This window comes from Solanum stenotomum, chromosome 8, assembly GCF_019186545.1.
Source record: "Solanum stenotomum isolate F172 chromosome 8, ASM1918654v1, whole genome shotgun sequence".
NCBI classification, from domain to species: domain Eukaryota; kingdom Viridiplantae; phylum Streptophyta; class Magnoliopsida; order Solanales; family Solanaceae; genus Solanum; species Solanum stenotomum.
Window position 1 is genome coordinate 23,095,054 of NC_064289.1, and position 22,838 is coordinate 23,117,891.

At 31.3% G+C, this 22,838-nt stretch overlaps 1 protein-coding gene across 2 annotated transcripts; it reads left to right on the top strand.

Moving 5' to 3' along the window:
* The first annotated feature begins 10,018 nt into the window (after nucleotides 1–10,018).
* Nucleotides 10,019–18,431, top strand: LOC125874277 (purine permease 3-like). 2 transcript variants are annotated; one of them, XM_049555132.1, is made up of 3 exons: nucleotides 10,019–10,038; nucleotides 15,833–16,526; nucleotides 17,966–18,431. In XM_049555132.1, the coding sequence occupies exons 1-3, from the start codon at nucleotides 10,019–10,021 to the stop codon at nucleotides 18,314–18,316; spliced, it is 1,065 nt and encodes a 354-aa protein (XP_049411089.1). In that variant the 3' UTR covers nucleotides 18,317–18,431. The 2 variants fall into 2 exon arrangements, with proteins under 2 accessions (XP_049411089.1, XP_049411088.1); XM_049555131.1 differs by lacking the exon at nucleotides 10,019–10,038 and adding an exon at nucleotides 13,677–13,685 and having other exon boundaries at nucleotides 15,813–16,526.
* Nucleotides 18,432–22,838: the final 4,407 nt, after the last annotated feature.

Here is a 22,838-nt window from a genome sequence, read left to right on the forward strand (position 1 = left end):
TATGGAAATTTAATTGAATTAAACCACAATCAAATAAATGGTTAGTCAACATAATAAACAAATAAGTAGCAAAGGAGAAAGATATCAAATTTGGGCCCAACTTTAAGAACATGTCCTAATACTAAAAATGACCCAAAACAATGAATTTGGGCCTATTTTATTGAAATCTATTGCTGTAAATTCTTTTGGACCTTTTAGGCCATTTTCGTTGCCACTTGGACCTGTTGGAACTGGGTCAAGGCCCTTGGGCCTATTTTGCCTTCATAAAATCTGTGTATATTCTTTACGTATAACATTGTATACGAACCGTATTTAGGCTCTTTTTCGTGTATATTGGGCTGTATACAGCCTGAATTTGGCTTCAAAGCATCTGTCTCAATGTCTTCTTTTGCTTTGGGCGAAGACTCGAGATATAACACGATTTGGCCTCCGTGGCCCATTTTGAGTGAAAAGAGGAAGGTGAGGAGTTCAAAGAACTCTACCATAGCCATAAAACAATGAAGGAAAATGAATTAGTAAATATTCATACCGAACTCGAAATATATAGATAAAATGAAACACAATACAATTTTAGTAAATAGGGATCAATACCAAAAAAAAAATTAAATGAACAAGGCATACAATAATAAATTGGCCGAGCTTAAAGTATAACAAAAACATAGAGAAAATTTATGCAACATGAGAAATAAAATCAAATTTAAGGATGACAAAATACTTACATGCTAGTCATCAACAAATTCATTAAATGTTATTCAAGTATTCCAAATGGCTTAAAGAGATGAGATCAAATTAGCAAGGATCTCAATCAAAGGACTTATTCTTGAAAGTAACCCACATGCTACAAATTTAAGAGAAGTGTTCTGTGGGAACACTTAAAAAGAAAGAAAACAAAGCATGCTTGATGAGTCTATTTTTCCAGATCCATCATGGTAAAGACTCAAATCTTTCTAACTTAATCTTAATCTCGACTGCATCAAATAACTCACATAGCACCAAAGAATAACATTGGTTGCAAATAATGGATACTAACACACCGAATCCAAAAATACATTTTTTGAGTCATCACAAAAGCAAACTTTCGAAGAGGGGTATTTAACCATAGTCAAGGTCTCATTTCTATCCACAATAGAATCGTAAGTGACTAAGATAAGCACAGATTATGATAAGGTTCAATACTAAATCAAGGTGAACAAGATCTTAGAAATACTCAAACCGAAGAAGCTTAAATTATGCTCTGAAGCTCTTGCCCAAAACTTAAGTTTTTAAATTAATAGGACAACTCTAACCAAACCGAATCATGATTTTAGCATACTATCATGGGAATTTCAGCTTAAACATGTAAAACAAGTAGACGGATATCTAGAGCCGATATGACAGTAGGCCTATGATCTAACTAGACAAGATTGTGACGGGCTACTAACATAACAATGCTAACCGAAAATTGGCAACCATAGACAGCATTCCAGTCGTGCAAGAATAGCTACGAGTCTCACGAGATATTCTAACATTGATGAGAGTCTGCTAACACATAATTGAAACGACAAAGAAGGCAACTAAAACACTAGCAAACAGTGAAGAAAACAAGTCTATATAGCTAACACATTCGAAGTCGAAGCCGAACGAACATCCAAACTATTTTAAGCATGATAAGGCAGTGGCTCAACTGACTATAAAAAGTAAAATTGAGCTAACAAATTGCAATGACCAATGTGATCTCCAAAGTGATTTCACTGATGCTTATTAACAAACATTCATAACTCAAACTCACAGAAGAGTAAAGCCAAAGCAAAAATCAACTTCACTTAACAAAATGGGTACATAGATTGTGGTGCAACCCACCATATCGAAATATAAGGTGAGAGGGGGCAGGATTACCTTTCTTGGAGTAGCAACTGGGACAACGAACTAAATAGCAGTGACTTCACCACAAACTGAGCTTCACCGAATTCCGACGAGCTTTGCCAAACAGTGAGCAGAAGAAAAAAGGAAAATGGAATTTCCTATCTTTTGCAAACTAGCGATTCTTTTCGTATTCTTTCCTTCGTATATCTTTTTCCACTCTATCCTCTAATTATTTTCTCTAACTCAAAATGTTCTAACTTCGAAAAATCTCCCCCTTCCACAAATGGACAGAAAAGATGTTATATAGGGAGAAATTAGGGTAGATTTTTTTGGAGGGAAACGAATAGATTTCGGATAGGAGGGAGGCCCATTCGAAATTCAAACTCCAAAAGTTCTTTCACCATTTAAGGAAGACAACCCTTTATCCGAAAAATCACCCCATTCCGAAAGAGGAAAGGGGTAGACGCATGCTTGCTTGCTGCTGCTGTGATATTAAATGTGGATAGTGACGTTAGGAAGAGGACAAGAGACGCAGGAACTGATTCACGCGTCTGAAATTGCTGCTAGAGTCGGAAGTTGCTGCTATCGTTTGTGAGCTGCTGCTTTCTGGAAATTGTACGCTAGGCAGCTTCTAGGTCTTTTGAGAATTGGAGGGGTGGGCTGGATCGGGTCGAGTTAAAGGGAAAAGGGAGTGGGCTGGGAGTTGATTTGCTGGGAATTGGATTAAAGGGTGGGTTGAGTTGCTAGGACTGATTGAAAGAAAATAAAAATGGGCTGATTTTAAGTGTTGGGCTGCTGAAATATGCAAAATAAAGGCCCGAAAAAGATTGGAAATAAAATGAGGACAAAGCTACGATTAACATTATAACCAATTGAGGTTAAAATTTTAATCGGCTTGAAATTGATTTGTGAATTCGGCCAAAATCTCAACAAGATGAAATTATATAAATTAATTAAGGAGCTTCTTAATCTTAACAAAAATAAAATAACTAACTTAGTTATGAACTAATCGATAAGAAACTATAACCCTCACTTTAAACTAAACTAATTTTAATAGAATATTTAAAATAAAATCTTTTTGAGATGATTTTCAAATATTCATGAAATATACCAATTATATCTATAAAACTATATGAAATATATTTACTATTTATAAGTCATGTAAATCGACTAGGATCACTTAAAATGACTTCGAAAAATATATGAATTTTATAAAACTAATTACCCTAAATCGTTTGGGAATTAAGAAGCTCGTATATTAATTCTTCTCGGAGAGGGTCAAAATTGAGTGTTAACACAATTCCACATACAGGTGGGTCCAAAACGAATGCTACGAGAAGGGCTGAAATGGTGATTAGTAAATTAACTTATTATGTATTCATTTTTTAGTAGTAAATTATTCTGATTTCAATTTTTTATTTGTAGATAGCTGAAACTGGACAAAGGCCTGGACGAGCACAAATATATATTGCTACTCATAAAAATAAAGATGTAGTATATGTTAATGAAGCTACAAAAGAAATATGTGTAAGTTTCTTTATGAATTCTAATTGTATTTCAATAAGATAAAAAAAAGGATAGGCATGCAAAACTTCTTATGTTTTTTTCTATTCATAAGTGTGAATCTATTGTTACTGCAAGAGTAGATGTCTTCCTTATTCAAAAAAAAAAAGATAGTAAAAGAGGCAATAGATGATATTTGAAAGAAAAGGAATATCTTGGCTAGCTTGTCTTTTGTTATTACCTAATATTTGTTATCCAGAAAGTTTGTGCTTCTTTTGTTATCCAGAAAGCTTGTGGTCCCGTTCCTCTAACTACTCATGTTCTTACGTGTACATGGAATGTATAGACTTAAATATAATTACTTTTTATCTTTCTGTGTTTACTAAGGTGATTTCAATATTACTGCTTCTTTATTTGGCGTATTGATTTTGTATGTATAGGAAAAAATTGAGCTAACTTTGAGCCAAAGTACCATGGATGAGTCTCAAATTACGCCAAATGATGTTGTTGGTAAGGTTTTAGGAAAAGAGCACTCTGGAAAGGTTAGATGTTTGGGTTTAGGAGTCGTTCCCAGTAAAGTTTTTAAACAAGTAAGACCACGTTTTGGTGGTGCAAGTGCTACAAAGTAGTGAAGAGGCATGTTCGTCTCAATGCCAAGAGAATCACAATCAAAGGATAAATGCTCACAATCAAATGATGAATGCTCACAATCAAATGATAAATGCTTTTAATGCGTATATGATAATGAAAGAAGGGATGATACCAGAACAATTTGCGCGGTTCTTTGTTTCTCCTTTGACAAATTTTCCTACAATAACTGTAAGTAAAGTTCTTTTCTTCTCCTTTATTTAACACATTTTTGGTTGACATATATTAACTGATGATAAGTATAGTTTGAAACTAATATTTGCCAAGGATTTCACATTTTCTAATATCACTTAATTAATTTTATACTTTATTTTTTTATGCAGCCAAGTGATGCTGCTAGTGAACCAATTTTGCCTATGAACACAATGTAATATTTTTGTGACTTTATGATATGTCGTTAAAGAATATATATTTCTTGACCTTGAGATATTTTTTGGATTTGATTATGATTTATAGCTTAATTAGTGTGTAAATAATATATGAATAAAAAATAATTAAATGAATTGTAGAGCTTATGATTGCCCAGATCTTTCAATATAAGCAATTTACAAAAAAATTGGAGGTTTTAAACCCCCGCTATTTGAATATGAAAAAATAATATTAAAAGATTTAATTTTAAATAAGCGTGGATTGACCTTCGCAAAGTAACCCCCGCTAATTGATTGTGGGGGTAAAAAAAAACTGCCGCAAATTGCTTGCGACAACTCTTATTGTGGGAGTTTTGGCAACTGCCGCAATACTAGATTGCAGGGGTTTTAAACCCCCACCAACCTTAAAATTAACTCCTGCTATTTAAGCGTTTTTTTGTAGTGACAGTTAATTTTGGACAACTATTTTTAGTATACCTGACAAACAATAGTGGACAGAGAGAGTATTGATTTTAGCGATACTTTTTATTTATTACTATTTATAGCAATATATAGCTATACTATGATAAATTTGCACTATGTATTAAGGGTGTGTTTGGTATAAGGAATTTTAAATCTTCTCATGTTTAGTTGATTTAAATGTTTTCCAAATCACCTTCTTTTCCTCGTATTTAAAGAAAATGAATTTCCTTTAAAAATTAAAGAAAACATTTTTTCAAAACTCTTCTTTGATCTCATATTACAATATTCTTTACACAACCCCATACCCCGACCCTCCCCACCTTTCTTTTTTAAAGATAAAATCATTTTTTACACCCCTACCACACCCCCTACCCCGAAAACAACCCCAGCCCCTCCCCAATAAAAAAAATTAAAATTTTATTTTTAAAAAATACTTCAAATTTTAATAATGTTAGTTTTTTACCCCCCTGCCCACACATTTTTTTAAAAGTTTGTTTCTGAAGAGTATTTAAAATTTAAAATTTTAATTTGTTTTATCTCACCCCTAACCCAACCCCCTACAGCACCCCACCTTAACCCAACTCCCTACCACACCCGCCCCCCAAATAAAAAAGATAATTAAAAATTTGTTTTCGAAAAATATTTTCAAATTTTTAAAAAATTATGTTTTTGCCCACTCATACCAGCCCCCCTTCCCTTTGCAATTGTATTTTAAAAAAATTCAAATCCTAGTTTGAATATCAGGTTTCAAATTGGGTATGGTCGAGTCCTGATTCGTAAGTCGGGGTCGAATCTTAATTTGAAAGTTAAATTTTGGATCGTAAATAGAGTTGGGTCGGGTCCTGATTCAAAAGTTGAGTCCCGCATCGATTATTGGTTGTCGGGGATCTGTCCTGATTTGGATGTCTGGTCTCTATTTGAGTGTCGAGAATATAGGATTCCATATTGATCAATCATGTTCAAGCGGGTGTTGGGATCAAACAATGGGTCAGATATCTGATCTCAGCTCGATAGTTTAGTTAAGGTGCGTCTCTGGAATTTTGGTCATAGTTTAGGGAGTAATTGTGTCTTATCCCAAAATATTTTCTAGAGAAAATATCCTTTATTTATGCTTGAGAGTAGAAACTACATTTTAGAAAAATAATTTCTGACGTGGTAACAAACCCCGATAATCAATCTAGGATATGACTCCGACTCCCGAACTAGGACATTGACTTTTGAATTAACCGATCACCTCGACACCGATCTGAACTAGGACACCCCTGGCTACACATTTTTTTAAAAGTTTGTTTTTGAAAAACATTTAAAATTTAAAATTCTAATATTTTTATCCCACCCCTAACCCAACCCCTACATCCCCCCACCCCTACTAGAAAGATAATTAAAAATTTATTTTCGAAAAGTATTTTCAAATTTTTAAAAAATTATGTTTTTGCCCACTCCTACCAGCCCTCATTCCCTTGCTTTTAGCTCGAATGCATGAGTCATATGAATAAAGGGGTACTCTTTATCACATGCTTCTCTCACACCCTCCCCCCCCCCCTCCTCGAGTCTCATGAATTTCTAAACTTTTACTGAGAGCAACTCATTGATAAGTATCTGACTTTTCTTTTCAACCAACTTGAGTATGAGGGGTAGTTGATTAATGGATTTGAGAAACACATGAGTTTGAATATGTTCCTCATGACACAATTCTATTGCACTATTTAAAGTTTGAAAGAAGGGAAACTTTTCTTAAATGTATGTAGTCCCTTAGTTATAGAAGTGGGCCCCTCGCAACCATAAATAAGATTCTACTGACACGATTTCATAGACACCCTAGGATACTTGAACTATGTGCTTTGATACCAAGTTTGTCATGATTCGACCCTACACCTTGGACGTGGGCACTCGAGAACCATTGTTGGTCCCCAAGCGAACCCTCATCCTAGCTGATTACAATCAAAGAACTAACTCAAGCATACACAATCATCAAACTGAAAGAAATGCTAAATCAATAGTGTATTAAATCTCAAAACTCTCTGAATATACTGAGTATCAAACATAAGTTTTAAAGAAAACCTATGAAACTGAAAGACTCTCCAAAATTGTCTATCTATGAAGCCTCTACTGTATAAGATGAGTGCAGTGACAAGACCCATAACTTCTAAAAAATTAACACTGATAACTCACAAAACTGGAGTCCTCCGAAAGCAATGAGGCCTCACTCAAAAGCTGACTAGCGGATGAAGTGATCTCAACGGACTTTTGTTGAGGATCATAAGTGCATGTATCTGCATCATTAAAAGATGCAAGTCGAAAGGCATCAGTACATTGAATGTACGAGTATGTAATATAGCCTAAACAAAATAATTGAATGAAAGGACTGCAATAGGTATATCATAAACTCAACTGAATGTAAAGAATTAAAGGAATGAAATCATTTAAAATGTACAAAAATATTTACTCATCTCTGTAACTAAACATAATAAGTGATATAGTAATACACCTTAACTATATTTAGGATATTCTCTAACCGACAATCATCACTATAAGATACATGATGATACATTGTTTCGCCCATGCTGCTAAAACTGTCATATACTGTGTTGGGGTATAGAACCTCCAAACTAAGTGGATCCACTAAGAGATTCATCTAAAAAGTATGATCCTTTATCTATGTTGGTATACATGATTTATGAGAATTTTGTGTTGTCTGAAATCATCCCCATATCGGTGCTAAATTTTACTCCTAATAAATATATACTCATGCTTAAATGTATAATCCATACTCTTTCTTTGTTTTGAGGTAATTAATCAAAATACCTTTTTAAAGAGGTAATGCTCTAAAGTATCTCTGAACTCATGAACTCATTTAGAAATAAAAGTTTCTCCTTCTCAATGTAACAAAATGATGCATTTGGGACTACTTAATTCCCTTATAATCTTTCTCAAATCATTTTTCAAACTCTTTCTCAAGACTCCTCTTTGCTTTCTCAAAACTCAATTTAAAACAATTACGTTTGTTTAAAGATTCTCTATAAGAACTCAATGAATACTCATGGATAGGGTTCATGCTGAAGAATAGACATGAACAATCAACTCAATAAATCTCAATGCACAATAGACATCAATTCAATAATTAGGAATAAAAATTCAACAATCATATCCAAAGTACAATCTTATATCAAAACTTAATCGGTAAGGAAGCTTTCATCTTAACTTTATTCTCGAGGATTCTAGTGACCTTATTAATTCATAGCCAAAACAATTCCTACACTAAAAATATGACCTTAACACCTAAAAACAATTCAAGAATCACCCGATACGACTTTATACACAAATGAAAAATGATTTAGGTCTTAGCGTAGAAATTGTCGAGGTATTACACTTCATACCAAACACCCTAAAAGTGAATTATGCATGCAGTATAGATTTATTTATTACTATAGAGGGGAAATATTTTCTTAATATAACATATCTATATAAGTTGCTCATAAATCATATATATATATAAATGAAATATCACAATTATCATCAAAACTGTTCAATTCAGTTAAAAACTTTGCCCAAGGAGATGGAGTATATTGCAGATTTTTCAGCATTTCTATGGAAAGCAAAGATTTGCAAGCTTATTATCTAACACTCAATTACATACCAGTTGAAAAAAACAAAAGATTTTAATGTCAAAGCCACAGGAGTGGACAAGAAACTTCCTCATCTTAATAAGAAGTGGATTCAAACTAGGCGAGTGTTAGGAATAAAACCATTGTATTTTATTCTTAAACGATTCTACAATGAAGACTACAAGGTCTTAGATCAAGACCATGATTGGGTTTTGTTAACCAAAGGAAAATCCAAATCAAAAGAATTAAAAGACAAAATTCTTGACATGGAGCTTCATAGACTAGGAGCAACGGAAGAAACATGGAAACTAGCGTGTAAAATGCTGGACCACAATCATGAATAAATGCAATAGTCAAAAGAAGACAAACAAAGACGTAAGCACTTACGTCATGAAGATATCCTTTCTTTTGTAGTTTCCATTGTCTTTTTCAAGACTATATGAATTTTGTTTTCTCGGGACTTTTATAAAATGTCCACAAGGAGTTTTAAGGTTTATCATATACAAGGTTTGATGATAATCCTGAAATTGTTGTAAAAAATCATTTCCCAATTATAAATTTGTTTCCAATTTATCGTAGGCAAACAATTTATTTATAGAAACAATTTTGATCCTAAAATTATTTCAACCTTTTCTTTAGATTTTGACAGTCTTTCTTTATCACCTGTGATTCCAATCATTGAAATGTTATTTTTATTCATGTCTATATCTATGGGGAGTAGCTAGAGCTACCCCAGGGTGTTCAACTGAAAAACCTTCGTCGAAAAATTACGTTGTATAAATATGTCAAATTCTACATTTAAAGGAGATATATTTAAAGTTGGACACCCTTGACAAACCTATTTGAGTGAAAAAGTTTTAGGTTCGAACCCCAAATAACACTATTTATTTTATTTTATTTTATTTTATTTTATTTTGATAGCCACAAGCTATTATTTTTGGACACCTTTAATTAAATTTCTAGCTCCGCCACTATATATATATATTCACGTACTTGGCGTTCCATTATTGTCTGTTCTAACTTCTATAATGGTTAAAAGTACCACCTTGGATTTTGTAGGAAACTGACCCAAATTTGATCCTTCGTCATGATTTTATTGGCCTTCCGTTACACCATTGTATTAGGCATGAGGTCATGCTTAATTTGAAAAATGTAATTTTTTGTTTGCAAAATGAAAATATAATATTCGAAAATTAAAATTGTGCTTGAGATAAATTAGAGTTAGTTTTAATTATTTGTTAGTAATTTAAAGGGAAAACATTATTTTATTTTTTAAATTCTTAGAAATTCTGAAATTCAACTTCAGATTGAATCCCTAAATTTTATGATCAGACGTATTTTTTAAAATTTAACAAAAAAATAAAATTTCAAACTCTACTTTTTGTTACTAATCACAATCCTAAATTTATTGAGCTAATTGAACTACTTGCTTACTTTTAGGATTTCATTTTCTTCACTGGACTTGTTTTGATTGGACCTTTTTTCATCTATTTCAAACCTAGCTCTACCCTAGGTACTGACTGGTTTATTTAATTTCTTAAATAGCCCCATGCTTATATTCAACTAGATGGTTTTCACTTTTCATTAATTATGACCATTCAAAATCGATCGTAATATAATTCAATTACAAATTTGACTTATTAATTTATTGATATTGAGATATCAAATTAATCCGTTATTAAATAAATTTAAATTTTACTATTAACAATTTATCAAAATAAAGACAGATCACTTAATTATTGAATATATGTAAACTCATTAAAAATTATCATATTTATATTTTTATTTTTGGATTAGTAGAGTATTGATTGTAAACCCTAAAGCTAAAAATTCATTCAGTATTCATAATTTCACTTCTTAACTTAGGAAAACTCATCAACATTTCCAAGCACACTACAAAATTTATGAAGTTATATAAATGCTTCATACAAGAAATTTACAAGTGAAATTTTAAATTTTAAGAGAAATATATATTCATTTCATATCAATTTTACATAATTTTCATATGTAAAAAAATTGTTAGCGATTTCTTAAATTATACGTATAAAATTCTATATAAATTAGTATAAAAATGTTGAAAAGCTATATATATATATATATATCATTTTTCCATAATAAAGATACAAGAACTTTGTTTTGCTATAATAAATCCGAGTCCGAAACCAAAAGGGCAACAAATTTTTTTGAAAATTCTAAAAGGGTAACTCAATTAATTATGAAATCTAAAGGGCAACAATTCTTAACACTGTTTAAATCAGGTTTTCTAAAATGAGGCTCAAATTCCAATGAGCCTTACAAGGCTCAAATTCCGATGAGCCTTGTAAGGCTCAACCAGCGGCCAATGAGCCTTGCAGGCTGTTATTTAAAAAAATAAATATATATTCTCGTTTTATTTTCTTGTTTGTTAAAAGTCTAATAATAATAATAATAATACATAGTTGTTGATAGGATGCATAAAGATAGTTTAGACCTTATTGCTAGCCATTACTTTGTGGCTTTTCAAACGAACTAAATCCAATAGTTTAGACATTATTTACTACTTAGTTGATATTTTTTTTTCTTCAATTTTTTTATGTGAAATTATAATTTGGTTTATTCACTTGCAGAATGATAAAATTCAGCCTTCTTTAGTCATACTTTAGTTTGGTGGAAATGCCCTATTGATGAATATGTTGAAAATATGAGAAAAATTATACTTCATATCAAGGTAAAAAAAAATAATATGCTCTTTAAATAATTTATAGTAAACATGAACCATGCATATATGTTGGAGTTCGAAAAATTCAATTTTATATATATATCTGTAATTTGTAAAAAATTGATAGAACATATAAGGGACATGATAGAAAATATAAAAGACAACACTTCTAGAGATTATCATCTGTCTTGATGCGGTTGTTGTTGTTGTATATGTCTACCGGTTCCACAGGTGGTGGGTATGTGTGGCCTTGTTGTTCTTCGAGGGTTGTTGATGTCCTGCCAAATTATATTTATTATTGAATTCTATTAATATTTTATAAATGTTAAAAGCTTTTCTTTATATTGCATTTACATTATTGCTTTATATTGAAATGAATTGAGTTGAATTGAGACCAGGTATGTTCCTTCAGTTCCTTTCAAGCTTATGTCTTGTTTTAGTATTCCCCTCGCATGCTCGTACATTTAATGTACTAATGTCAGTTGGTCTGCATCTTTTTATGATGCAAATACAGGCAACCAGGATCAGCATCCAGCGCATCGTTGATTCTAGTTGAGCTTCAGAGTTTTTGGTGAGCCTCCTTGCTTCCGGAGGATCCCCTTTTCATTACTTTATCATTTTAGTTCATTAGGATGTCGTGGGTCTTGTTCCGACGTCCATCTCAGTTGTCAGAGGCTTCATAGACAGTTAGTTGATGTTAGTCTTGAGTCTTTCCATTCCTGTTTTGATGTTTGAGACTTGAGTGCCATTTTGGCTAGTGAATATTTCTTTATACATTCTAAGTTATCTATTGAGATTTCAGTTTACTTTTTAAAGTACTTTTATCATGAGTAAGTCTTCCGTTGAGTAGTAAGTCAGACCAAGGGTTCGCTTGGGGCCAGCAATGGTTCTCGAGTGTCAGTCCCACCCAGGATGTAGGCTCGGAGCGTGACAGTTAAAGACTAAAGTTTTTAGTCTTTATTGAGTTCACTAGTTGAAGTAAATTGGTGAGTTATTTTGTTTGATGTTTAGATAGTTAAAGGTTAAGGTTATTAGTCGATTTTGTAATAAGATTATTATAGAGTTGTAATAATTCCCAGCATTGTTAAAGGTGTGATCATTATGAGATTTATAACAAGAAGAAGTTTATCTTCTTGGAGAGCTAGAACAATTTGAGTTAACTATGGTTTCAGGTGCTTTAGTGAGTCCTTTAGATTGCTGAGTTATATTATGAACTGTTGCTCTTGAAAAGTTAGTGGAAATTAGTGATTGAAATCCTACATAGTAGAGGTCGTGGTTTTTGACTCCCTTGAGAAAAGAGTTTTTCATGATGAGTTTGCGTTTGTTAATTTTGTTATTTACTGCTTACTGCGTCTCTAGAAATTAGATTTCGAATAAGTATAGAGAGATAAAGTAGTTTGATTCAAGTGATGATCATGGTAAAAAGGAGATATGACTTGCAATATGATTGATTAAGAAAATGGGTTATTAGGCACAATTACACAAAAATAGATCACACAACTCATAAGGTGGGATATAAAAATTATTGCATAATCTAAAGATGGTACTCAATTAGTCATGTTAAGATGCCAATATTCATGCAAATGATTCCCAACTATTTTAATTCAGCCAACTTTGTTTTAGAAAAAAAGAGAAACCTCATTGAAAAAACTTGTGCTCTAATCATGCACAAATCTCCATAAGAATACTCTTCAAGCCAAAGTATTCTATTGCTAGTACAGATTGATTTTTAGAGAATCATTCCCAAATATTTGGATCTTTTAGGATAAACAATCCATCTAGAAAATTTAAATTATGCTATGAATAAAAATAAAAAGTAACTACAAAACATCACATCCATATACCATAAAAACGAAATATAATCAGCAACCACACATTAAATTAATTACAAACTATCAAAATATTGTATAATATCATCATCCCAAAGATGCATTACCTTGACTAAGTAAGCATAATCATTCATGTATATAGTAACATCTTAACGCACCAATTCTGACAGCATATATTAAATAAAAATTAATCAAATATGTAAAGAAAATATGGAAAAAATATTTCAAGACAAATATTAAGGTGAAAAATCAAATTAAATATATAAAGTGTGCAAGATGGTTGTCAGGAGGTCATAGCTCAAATTGTAAAACATGCATAAGATAATTATATCCCATCTATGTACTTGACTTTCCTTTAGTCTGTTCTAGAATAGTTAAAAGTACCCTTTGTATTTATAGGAAACTGACCCAAATTTGGATCCTTCGTCATGATTTTATTGGCCTTCCGTTACATCATAATATTAATAGGTGTTTGATTATGTTTCATTATGAAATTAAAAAAAGATTATTATTTTTAAACAAAAAAAGTTATATTTAAAAATTAGAGTTGTGTTCAGTCATGAATACAAATTGAAGTTGTTTTTTTATTGTTTGTAAATAATTTGAAGCGAAAACACCTCTTTGTTATCTTTTAGATTCTTTCAAATTCCGAATTTCTTGAATCTTATGATCAAACTTATATTTTTGATACTCATCTCCAAGAAAAAATTTAAAAAATATCATGGACTCTGTTACTTACCACAATCCTCAATTTATTGAGCTAATTCAACTACTAGGTTACTTTTAGGATTTCATTTTTTCACTAGACTTGTTTGGATTGGACCTCTATACATCTATTTGAAATCTCAGCCCTTTTTGTTGCCATTATGCTTTGACTTTTGTGGCAGCTACACCTCTCCATTAAAATCCCCTTGAAAACCTTTCCTTTATTGGACCAAAAAACTCAGATCAATTTAGTTTATTTTCTTCTGTCTCAGTCAAAAAGGTATAATTTTTGTGACATTGTGGAATCCATTTAACTTATTTAATGTACTCATTATAGATGGAACTAAAATTTTGAGTTTATAGATTTTAGAATTTTTTAAAAAGAAGTTAACTTTTTTCTTGATAAATTATTTATACATATTAGAAGAATATTTTAAACACTAAGAGCCCGTTTGGATAGGCTGAAAAATATATTGTAAGTTAAAAAATAAAAAGTCAAACTTTAAATGACTTTTAAGTAAAAATAAAATAAAAAGTAGACGGAGTCTTACTTTTGGTTTTTAACTTTTTTAAGTCATTTAAAACTTATTTTAAGTTATTTTTAACTTTGCCAAACAATCTCAAAAGTTAAAAATGACTTGAAAGTAAGTTTGACCAACTTTTAAGTCAATCTTAACATTCTCTCTAATACAAAACCTACACTAAAATTATTGACTTTTGCCGAACTCAAGAAAGCCTAGCTCCACCATTAGGTACTGACTAGTGTATTTAGTTTCTTAAATAGCCACATGCGTATATTAAGCTAGATGAATTTTTATTTTTAGGCCGCCGTTTAAAATTGAATCGTAATCGAAAATTTAATTGTAAAATTGACTTATTAATTTATTGATATTGGATTATCAAACTAATGGTTAATGAATCAATTAAAATTTATAATTAATGATTTATCGAAACGGATACAGATTACTTAATTTTCGTATAGAACAAAAATATAATTAAATTAGTTAAAAATTGTCATATTTATATTTTTATCTTTGAATATATAGAGTATCTATTGTAAACTCTAAACCTAAAATTCCATTCAATATTCACTTCTTAACTTATGAAAACTCATCATCACTTCCAAACGCACTACAAATTTTATGAAATATAAATGTTTCATACCAAATTTATAAATTTTCATGTAGGAAAATTAAGAGTGAAATTTTAAATTATAGGAGAAATATACATATATTATATCAATTTATACAATTTTCATATATATAAGAAAATTGTGTGCGATTTCTAACTTATATGTGTATAAAATTCTACATAAATTAGTCTAAAAATATTGAAAAGTGATATGCTTATAAAAATGGGTATAAATGTTATATAAATTAGTCTTTAAAATGTTGAAAAGTGGCATGTTAATGAAATATGTATAGCATGGAATTTGGTTTGTTTCAATTGATGAGTGAATACTGTGTGTTTGAAATACTTATAAATTATGTATAGCTAATCGATTTTTGAATCCAACTTTATATGATTTTTGGAATTTGTTTGAGCAAAATATAGATAAAACATAGGACCATACTGATTTGGATGTAAGAGAGAAACTCTCGATCATAAATTAGGGAAGAATATTTTAAGCAAAAAATATGAAAGAAGATTTTGGCCATAAATTAGAAAAAAAAAATCAAGTTGTAATTGGGATGCTACCGTTGTATAGATTTTTTAAGAAATCCTTTCAATGAATGGTAAATGAAAATATCTCCCTGCTATATTTTGTAATTATGGTTCTTATATTTGAATGTAATTTAGTGTAATAATTACATTCAAATTTAATTTTCAGGTAGCTTTTCTAACACTCAAATTTAAAAGTGGTATACATTCTTAAATTTCTTCCAAATAAAAAAAAGACATAATATAAAATGGATACAATTACCTATACTTAAACTAATTATAAGATTTGATTTTATGCTACAAATTTTATTGAGCCGCGTAGCTAACATATAGATATAAGAACTTTGGTTTGCTATCATAAATCCCATTGGTCCCATATTGTGGGTGATTTGTCAGTGTGGTAATAAAGTCATCAATATATGACAATACCATGTTGTTTTTTTGTCTATATATATAAATGACACTACATTTGGAAAGAATAACTCTATAGAAAATGGAACCTCAAGTAAGCTCAAGAATGAAGAAAATTCTTCTAATCATCAACTCTATATTTCTAGCTGTAGGAACCTGTGGTGCCCCTTTGATCATGCGCCTCTACTTCATCAAAGGAGGCAAAAGAATTTGGTTATCATGCTGGCTACAAACTGTTGCTTGGCCAATCAATTTCATCCCTTTAGTCATTTCCTACTTGTATCGTCGCAAAAATAATAATAATAATAGCAGCAAGCTCATTCTCATGACTCCCCGGATTTTCATGGCCACTATAGGGATTGGAATCCTACAAGGATGTGTGAACTATTCCTACGCTTATGGCTTAGCCAAATTACCCGTTTCCACTAGCGGACTTCTCAGTTCTACTCAACTTGTTTTCACTGCCTTCTTTGCCTTCATTATTGTGAGGCTGAAGTTCACTTCTTATTCCGTCAACTCCGTTTTTTTATTAACGATTGGTGCAGTGGTTTTGGCCCTACACTCCGGTAGTGATCGACCGGAGGGAGAGTCGAAGAAACTCTATATATTAGGGTTTATTATGACCCTGGCAGCTGCTGCATTGGCTGGCCTTATTTTTCCTTTGGTAGAGTTGATATACAAAAAGGCACAACAAGCAATCACTTACACATTTGTATTGGAGTTTCAGATTGTATATTGCTTTGTTGCTACTCTCTTTTCAACAATTGGGATGATCATTAACAACGATTTTCAGGTCATTATTTAGGATCCTCCCTCCATTTAATTGCCATCATATTTACACGGTTACTTCTAATCATGACACATTATTATATTTAGTAACATTTTAACTTTATGTACCATTACACAAACACTTCTTTTTTTCTTTCTTAAACTTCAAAGAGGGAGTAGTTTAAACTATGGAAAAGGTCCAAAAATACCCTTTTTTAAAATACCCCCATCCACCTATTTGGGCAAAAAATATTCCCCAGTCAACTTTTTTGGTTCACTATTACCCTTAAAACTAACAATCTTATATTTTTAATTTTTATTATTATTATTAATTATTATGTGGTGTCTTTCTATTGGATAAAATTAAATTCCAATCCACCAAACTTTCTCCTACCCACCCAACCCATATTGACATCCCTTGACCCAAACCAATTAAAAAATCCATCAAAAATAAAAAAGATTGAATCATCTCCTCCCCCAACCTAATATCCTATGCTTGTCTTCTCCTTCATGCATTTCATAACCAAAGTACTCTCCAATAAAATGAATTTCACACCCTTGTTTTGTTTCTCTGTAATCAGTCAGCAAATCCTTGGTATATGGACTGATTTCATCTCTCCAATTCATACATTCCTCCGCACGATCTTCAGTAATTCCATTACCTTTCAAACAAGGAAAAATCGATAATCAACAAAAAAATAACATAATTCTAACAAGAAATACCTTTGCCTACCTGGTAGCAATTTTGATGTACTTTTTTGAGCTTTAAATTTCAAGAAACGTAATGAAGAAAAATAAGAAAGGGGGAGAAGAGATGATTCAATCTTTTTTATTTCTGATGGATCTTTTAATTGGGTTTGGGTCAAGGGATGTCAATATGGGTTTTAATTGGATTTGGATTAAGGGATGTCAATATGGATCGGATGGGTAAGGAGAAAGTTTGGTGGGTTGAAATTTAACTTTATACAATAGAAAGACGCCACATAATAATTAATTATAATAGTAATTAAAAATATAAGGTTGTTAATTTTAAGGGTAATAGTGAATCCAAAAAATTGACTGAGGGGTATTTTTAAACCTTTTCAAATAGTATAAGAATATTTTTGGCCCTTTTCCGTTTAAACTATATTGATAGTCTAAGAAAGCACTTAACTTCTGTTAGAGCTAAAAAAATATTACAATGTCAGAGCACCTTGAGATAACTGTTCATAATTAACAAGTGAAACTAGTTATCCACATAGTGTAAAAATTATTTATATTAAAGTGCATATAAGTTAAATACACTAAAAAACCCACCAGAAAAAGTTGAAAAAAAAAAAAGAATTACGTTAACTTTCACTAGTTTTACCCTAATAAGATATAATCATCCAACTTATATGACGCGTAAAGCAAAAAATAATTATCACTAGTTTATATATTTTTTTAAAAATATTATTAATTAATGTTGTAAAACATACTTTGCAGGCAATTTCAGGTGAGGCAAAAACATTTGAACTTGGAGAAGGTAGATATTATGTTGTGATAATATTGAGTGCAATAATTTGGCAATTCTACTCCTTAGGGTCCATTGGAGTCATCTATTCTGCTTCTTCTTTGGTATGTGGCATTTTGATATCAGTTCTACTTCCTCTCACCGAAGTTTTAGCTGTTATCCTTTACCGCGAAAATTTCAGTGCAGAGAAAGGGATTTCTCTTGCCCTTTCTCTATGGGGATTTGTTTCATATTTTTATGGTGATTATAAAGCGAACAACAAGAGAAAGAATAATCAATCTCCAGAAATTGAGACGATTGATAAAATTAATTGTACCCCGTGATTGAAAAGGCTTCTTAATTATATATAATTACATACCAAGATTAATATATATACAAACTTTGTTGTGAATATATTATAGTAATGTGTATGTTTGTAATATCAAGGTGTAATTTTATCATTATGTATAATAATACCCGCACATCCACTACGTCCTCATTGATCTCCCACACATCATAATATTATTTCCTATATTCTGAAAAGGTTAATGGCGTGTACTCATGTTTGAGGTCACCTTACAACTACCCTCTTGTAATAGTATAAATAGGGATATGATAGGTGATCGATGGATAATATACNCAGGTGAGGCAAAAACATTTGAACTTGGAGAAGGTAGATATTATGTTGTGATAATATTGAGTGCAATAATTTGGCAATTCTACTCCTTAGGGTCCATTGGAGTCATCTATTCTGCTTCTTCTTTGGTATGTGGCATTTTGATATCAGTTCTACTTCCTCTCACCGAAGTTTTAGCTGTTATCCTTTACCGCGAAAATTTCAGTGCAGAGAAAGGGATTTCTCTTGCCCTTTCTCTATGGGGATTTATTTCATATTTTTATGGTGATTATAAAGCGAACAACAAGAGAAAGAAAAATCAATCTCCAGAAATTGAGACGACTGATAAAATTAATTGTACCCCGTGATTGAAAAGGCTTCTTAATTATATATAATTACATACCAAGATTAATATATATACAAACTTTGTTGTGAATATATTATAGTAATGTGTATGTTTGTAACATCAAGGTGTAATTTTATCACATTGTATAATAATACCCGCACCTCCACTACGTCCTCATTGATCTCCCACACATCATAATATTATTTCCTATATTCTGAAAAGGTTAATGGCATGTACTCATGTTTGAGGTCGCCTTATAACTACCCTCTTGTAATAGTATAAATAGGGATATAATAGGTGATCGATGGATAATATACTTGAACACTTTGAAGAAGAAGAAATCTCTCTTCTCTTGTTTTTCTATTACTATTACTTTCATCTATAGTATTATTATCTTATTACTTTGATTTTACAACAAAACTGTATTCAAATAAGTAACTTTAATTTTCTCCATCTTATTTACTTTGATCTTGAAGAAAAATTACCTAATAAAAAAAGTTGAGTCTCCATTAATTTGGATGATATTTTCAATTATGTAACTTTTCTCTAGAATCCATCGGCAATGAACTTAAATCAATTCCTTCTTTTCGACGATATTTTTTGACTCATTAGCTTGTTCTTCCAAGTAAGTTTTAGTTGTAAAAATTGGTTTTGAAAGTTTGGGTTTTTTTTTTAGAATAACACCACTATTATTAGTAATCTGTATAACTAGGTCAAATTTAGACTAATATGAATATGAATATGACGTAATCTGCACAATTAATAATTGAGGATCAAATAATAGAATATTGTGGACAATTGTAATCAATTTAATGAATTCTAAATTATTTCATTGTAACAAGGAAATAAAAAAATACAATTATTATTATGAACAAATAAAAATAAAAATAAAACTTCAAGCACATAATAAAAAATAGAATTAAAAAAATACTAAGTGGAGATTCGAGATATCCAAGATGATTGATACACATGAACTAATTTATTTATTTTTTTGAAGAGACTCACAAGTCATAATTATAAGGAATCAACACTATTTTTATTTAACTATAGTTCTGATTGATAAAGGATTCCGATTGATAAATGACTCAAATATTTAAGTTTTATATTAATTTCTAAAATAGAAGACATTAACGCACAAGTTCAAGCCTCTTAACCACTAAAGTTGCGAGCATTTTGTTATAAGGGTGTTCTTTTAATTCTTTAAGTTTTATCTCTTATATATATATATATATATATATATAGTAAAAACAATCGACAGATCTTCTAAAGAACAAGGCCTTTTTCGAATAAGCCAATTCATTTTGGACCCTGCAAATTCACTCTTTTCTTATTTAAAGATCAGCCCCCGGCTTTGTGTTTTCACATCGAGAATTATTTGCAGATGAAAAGATGTCAAAGGGAAATCGTGTCACGTAACATGCATCAACGTAAATCCACCCTGATCGCTCTTAACCATGTTGATAATCTCATCACTAGTATAACCAAGGAATACAGACACATGTTGTGTTATCAATCTGTGTATAAAAAATCAGAATTACTGATTTCAATAAACTTTGCAGAAACACGAAGTAATCAAAGTTTAATAAACCAGTAAGAATAGATGAATAGAAATTAATTGACAAAACTCAAATCTGTAAAAAAACATACCACAATCTGGAAAAACAGAATCAGAAAAAGATCAAGCCCACTGAACGCACAGTGTCCCCTTAAGGAAATTATTCCCCTCTAGTATCCGAGGTTTGATTTGGAATATGTCCTCCCAGGATAGAATGATCTCAATCACCAGTGTATTGATACCCAAAACGCTGGTGTCAGCGAACTACTCAACAGCAGTAAAGTACCCGAAGAAATTTTGTGCAGAAGAAGAAGAAGAAATCAAAAAAATTCGTAAGGAATAAGTCTGAGGAATCAATGTATTTATAGGCAAGAGGAACTGGTTCCGAAAGGTTGCAATCCTTTCAGAATCCACACGACCATCCATGAAAGTTTGCAACCTTTCAAATGGTCATGGCTGTTTCTGAAAGTTGCAACCCTTTCAGAACAGTCACTTCCAACGGCGGGAAATTCAAATAAAACGGGTCGCGCGTGGATCCGAGTCGGGTCGGGTCAATTAACTAATTAATTGAATCGGTTAATTAACTAATTAAAAAAACAAACTTTGTCCAAAAAATAATCTCTCGATCGATCATTTTTCCAAATCCAATCCAATCGAAGCCGAAGCCGAGCGAGCGATGACAACGACGGTGCGAGGGGGGTCCCTCTTTTCAACCCTTTTAACAATTAATAGGAGTGTTTCTATATTTAAACTCTCCTATTTTTCTTCCCACCACCGATGAGGGACAAATGTCTTTTCAATAAAGCATAAGAGGACTTTTCAAGTTCTCAACTTTCCAAGTTCCTAACTTTTTCAAGTTCCTCTTTCATCTTCCCTCCATTTCCCATTAACTCTTGCTACATACCCAACAATCCCCCACATTAATGGGGAATGTTTATAACATAAGGAATGCACGGACGAGTGTGTACTTTACAAGCAAGAATCAATTGCATCTGGATAAGTAGGTTTGCCCTTGGACTTTCCGTAGTGAACATATGTCGGATATACTCGGTCAATCGGTAGATGCGATATCTCTGAACCGTCGAGCTTTGGTGTATACCTAGACAACCATATGTCACACAATTAACCCTTTACCGTTTATGGTTCTTACGGTTGTGTTCGTTTCAACCATGAACACCTCCTGGTTTCATGAGTGTATAAAGAATAGGCTTTTGACATAAAATTCATTTTGAAACGGCTTACACTTCACACTCACATAGGTGATTTCAAACCGTGTCATCTCGTAGATACACTATTTGGTCAAATCTGCCAAACTTAGCAAATCATTAAAACTTTAAGCTTTATTAACTTATTAACAAGCCTTAAAGTCTTAACCTTGTTCCTGAACATTGTCTTCATCATGAGAATGGATTAAGTTGATTGACATTAATGTCGAACCAATAATAAATCTGTTTCCGATTTATCATAGGCAAACAATTTATTTATAGAAACAATTTTTTATCCTAAAATTATTTCAACCTTTTCTTTAGATTTTGACAGTCTTTCTTTATCACATGTGATTCCAATCATTGAAATGTTATTTTTATTCATGTCTATATCTATGGGGAGTAGCTAGAGCTACCATAGGGTGTTCAACTGGAAAACCTTCGTCGAAAAATTACGTTGTATAAATATGTCAAATTCGACATTTAAAGGAGATATATTTAAAGTTGGACACCCTTAACAAACCTATTTGAGTGAAAAAGTTTTACGTTCGAACCCCAAATAACACAATATTTATTTTATTTTATTTTGATAGCCACAAGCTATTATTTTTGGACACCTTTAATTAAATTTCTAGCTCCGCCACTATATATATATATTCACGTACTTGGCGTTCCATTATTGTCTGTTCTAACTTCTATAATGGTTAAAAGTACCACCTTGGATTTTGTAGGAAACTGACCCAAATTTGATCCTTCGTCATGATTTTATTGGCCTTCCGTTACACCATTGTATTAGGCATGAGGTCATGCTTAATTTGAAAAATGTAATTTTTTGTTTGCAAAATGAAAATATAATATTCGAAAATTAAAATTGTGCTTGAGATAAATTAGAGTTAGTTTTAATTATTTGTTTAGTAATTTAAAGGGAAAACATTATTTTATTTTTTAAATTCTTAGAAATTCTGAAATTCAACTTCAGATTGAATCCCTAAATTTTATGATCAGACGTATTTTTTAAAATTTAACAAAAAAATAAAATTTCAAACTCTACTTTTTGTTACTAATCACAATCCTAAATTTATTGAGCTAATTGAACAACTTGCTTACTTTTAGGATTTCATTTTCTTAACTGGACTTGTTTTGA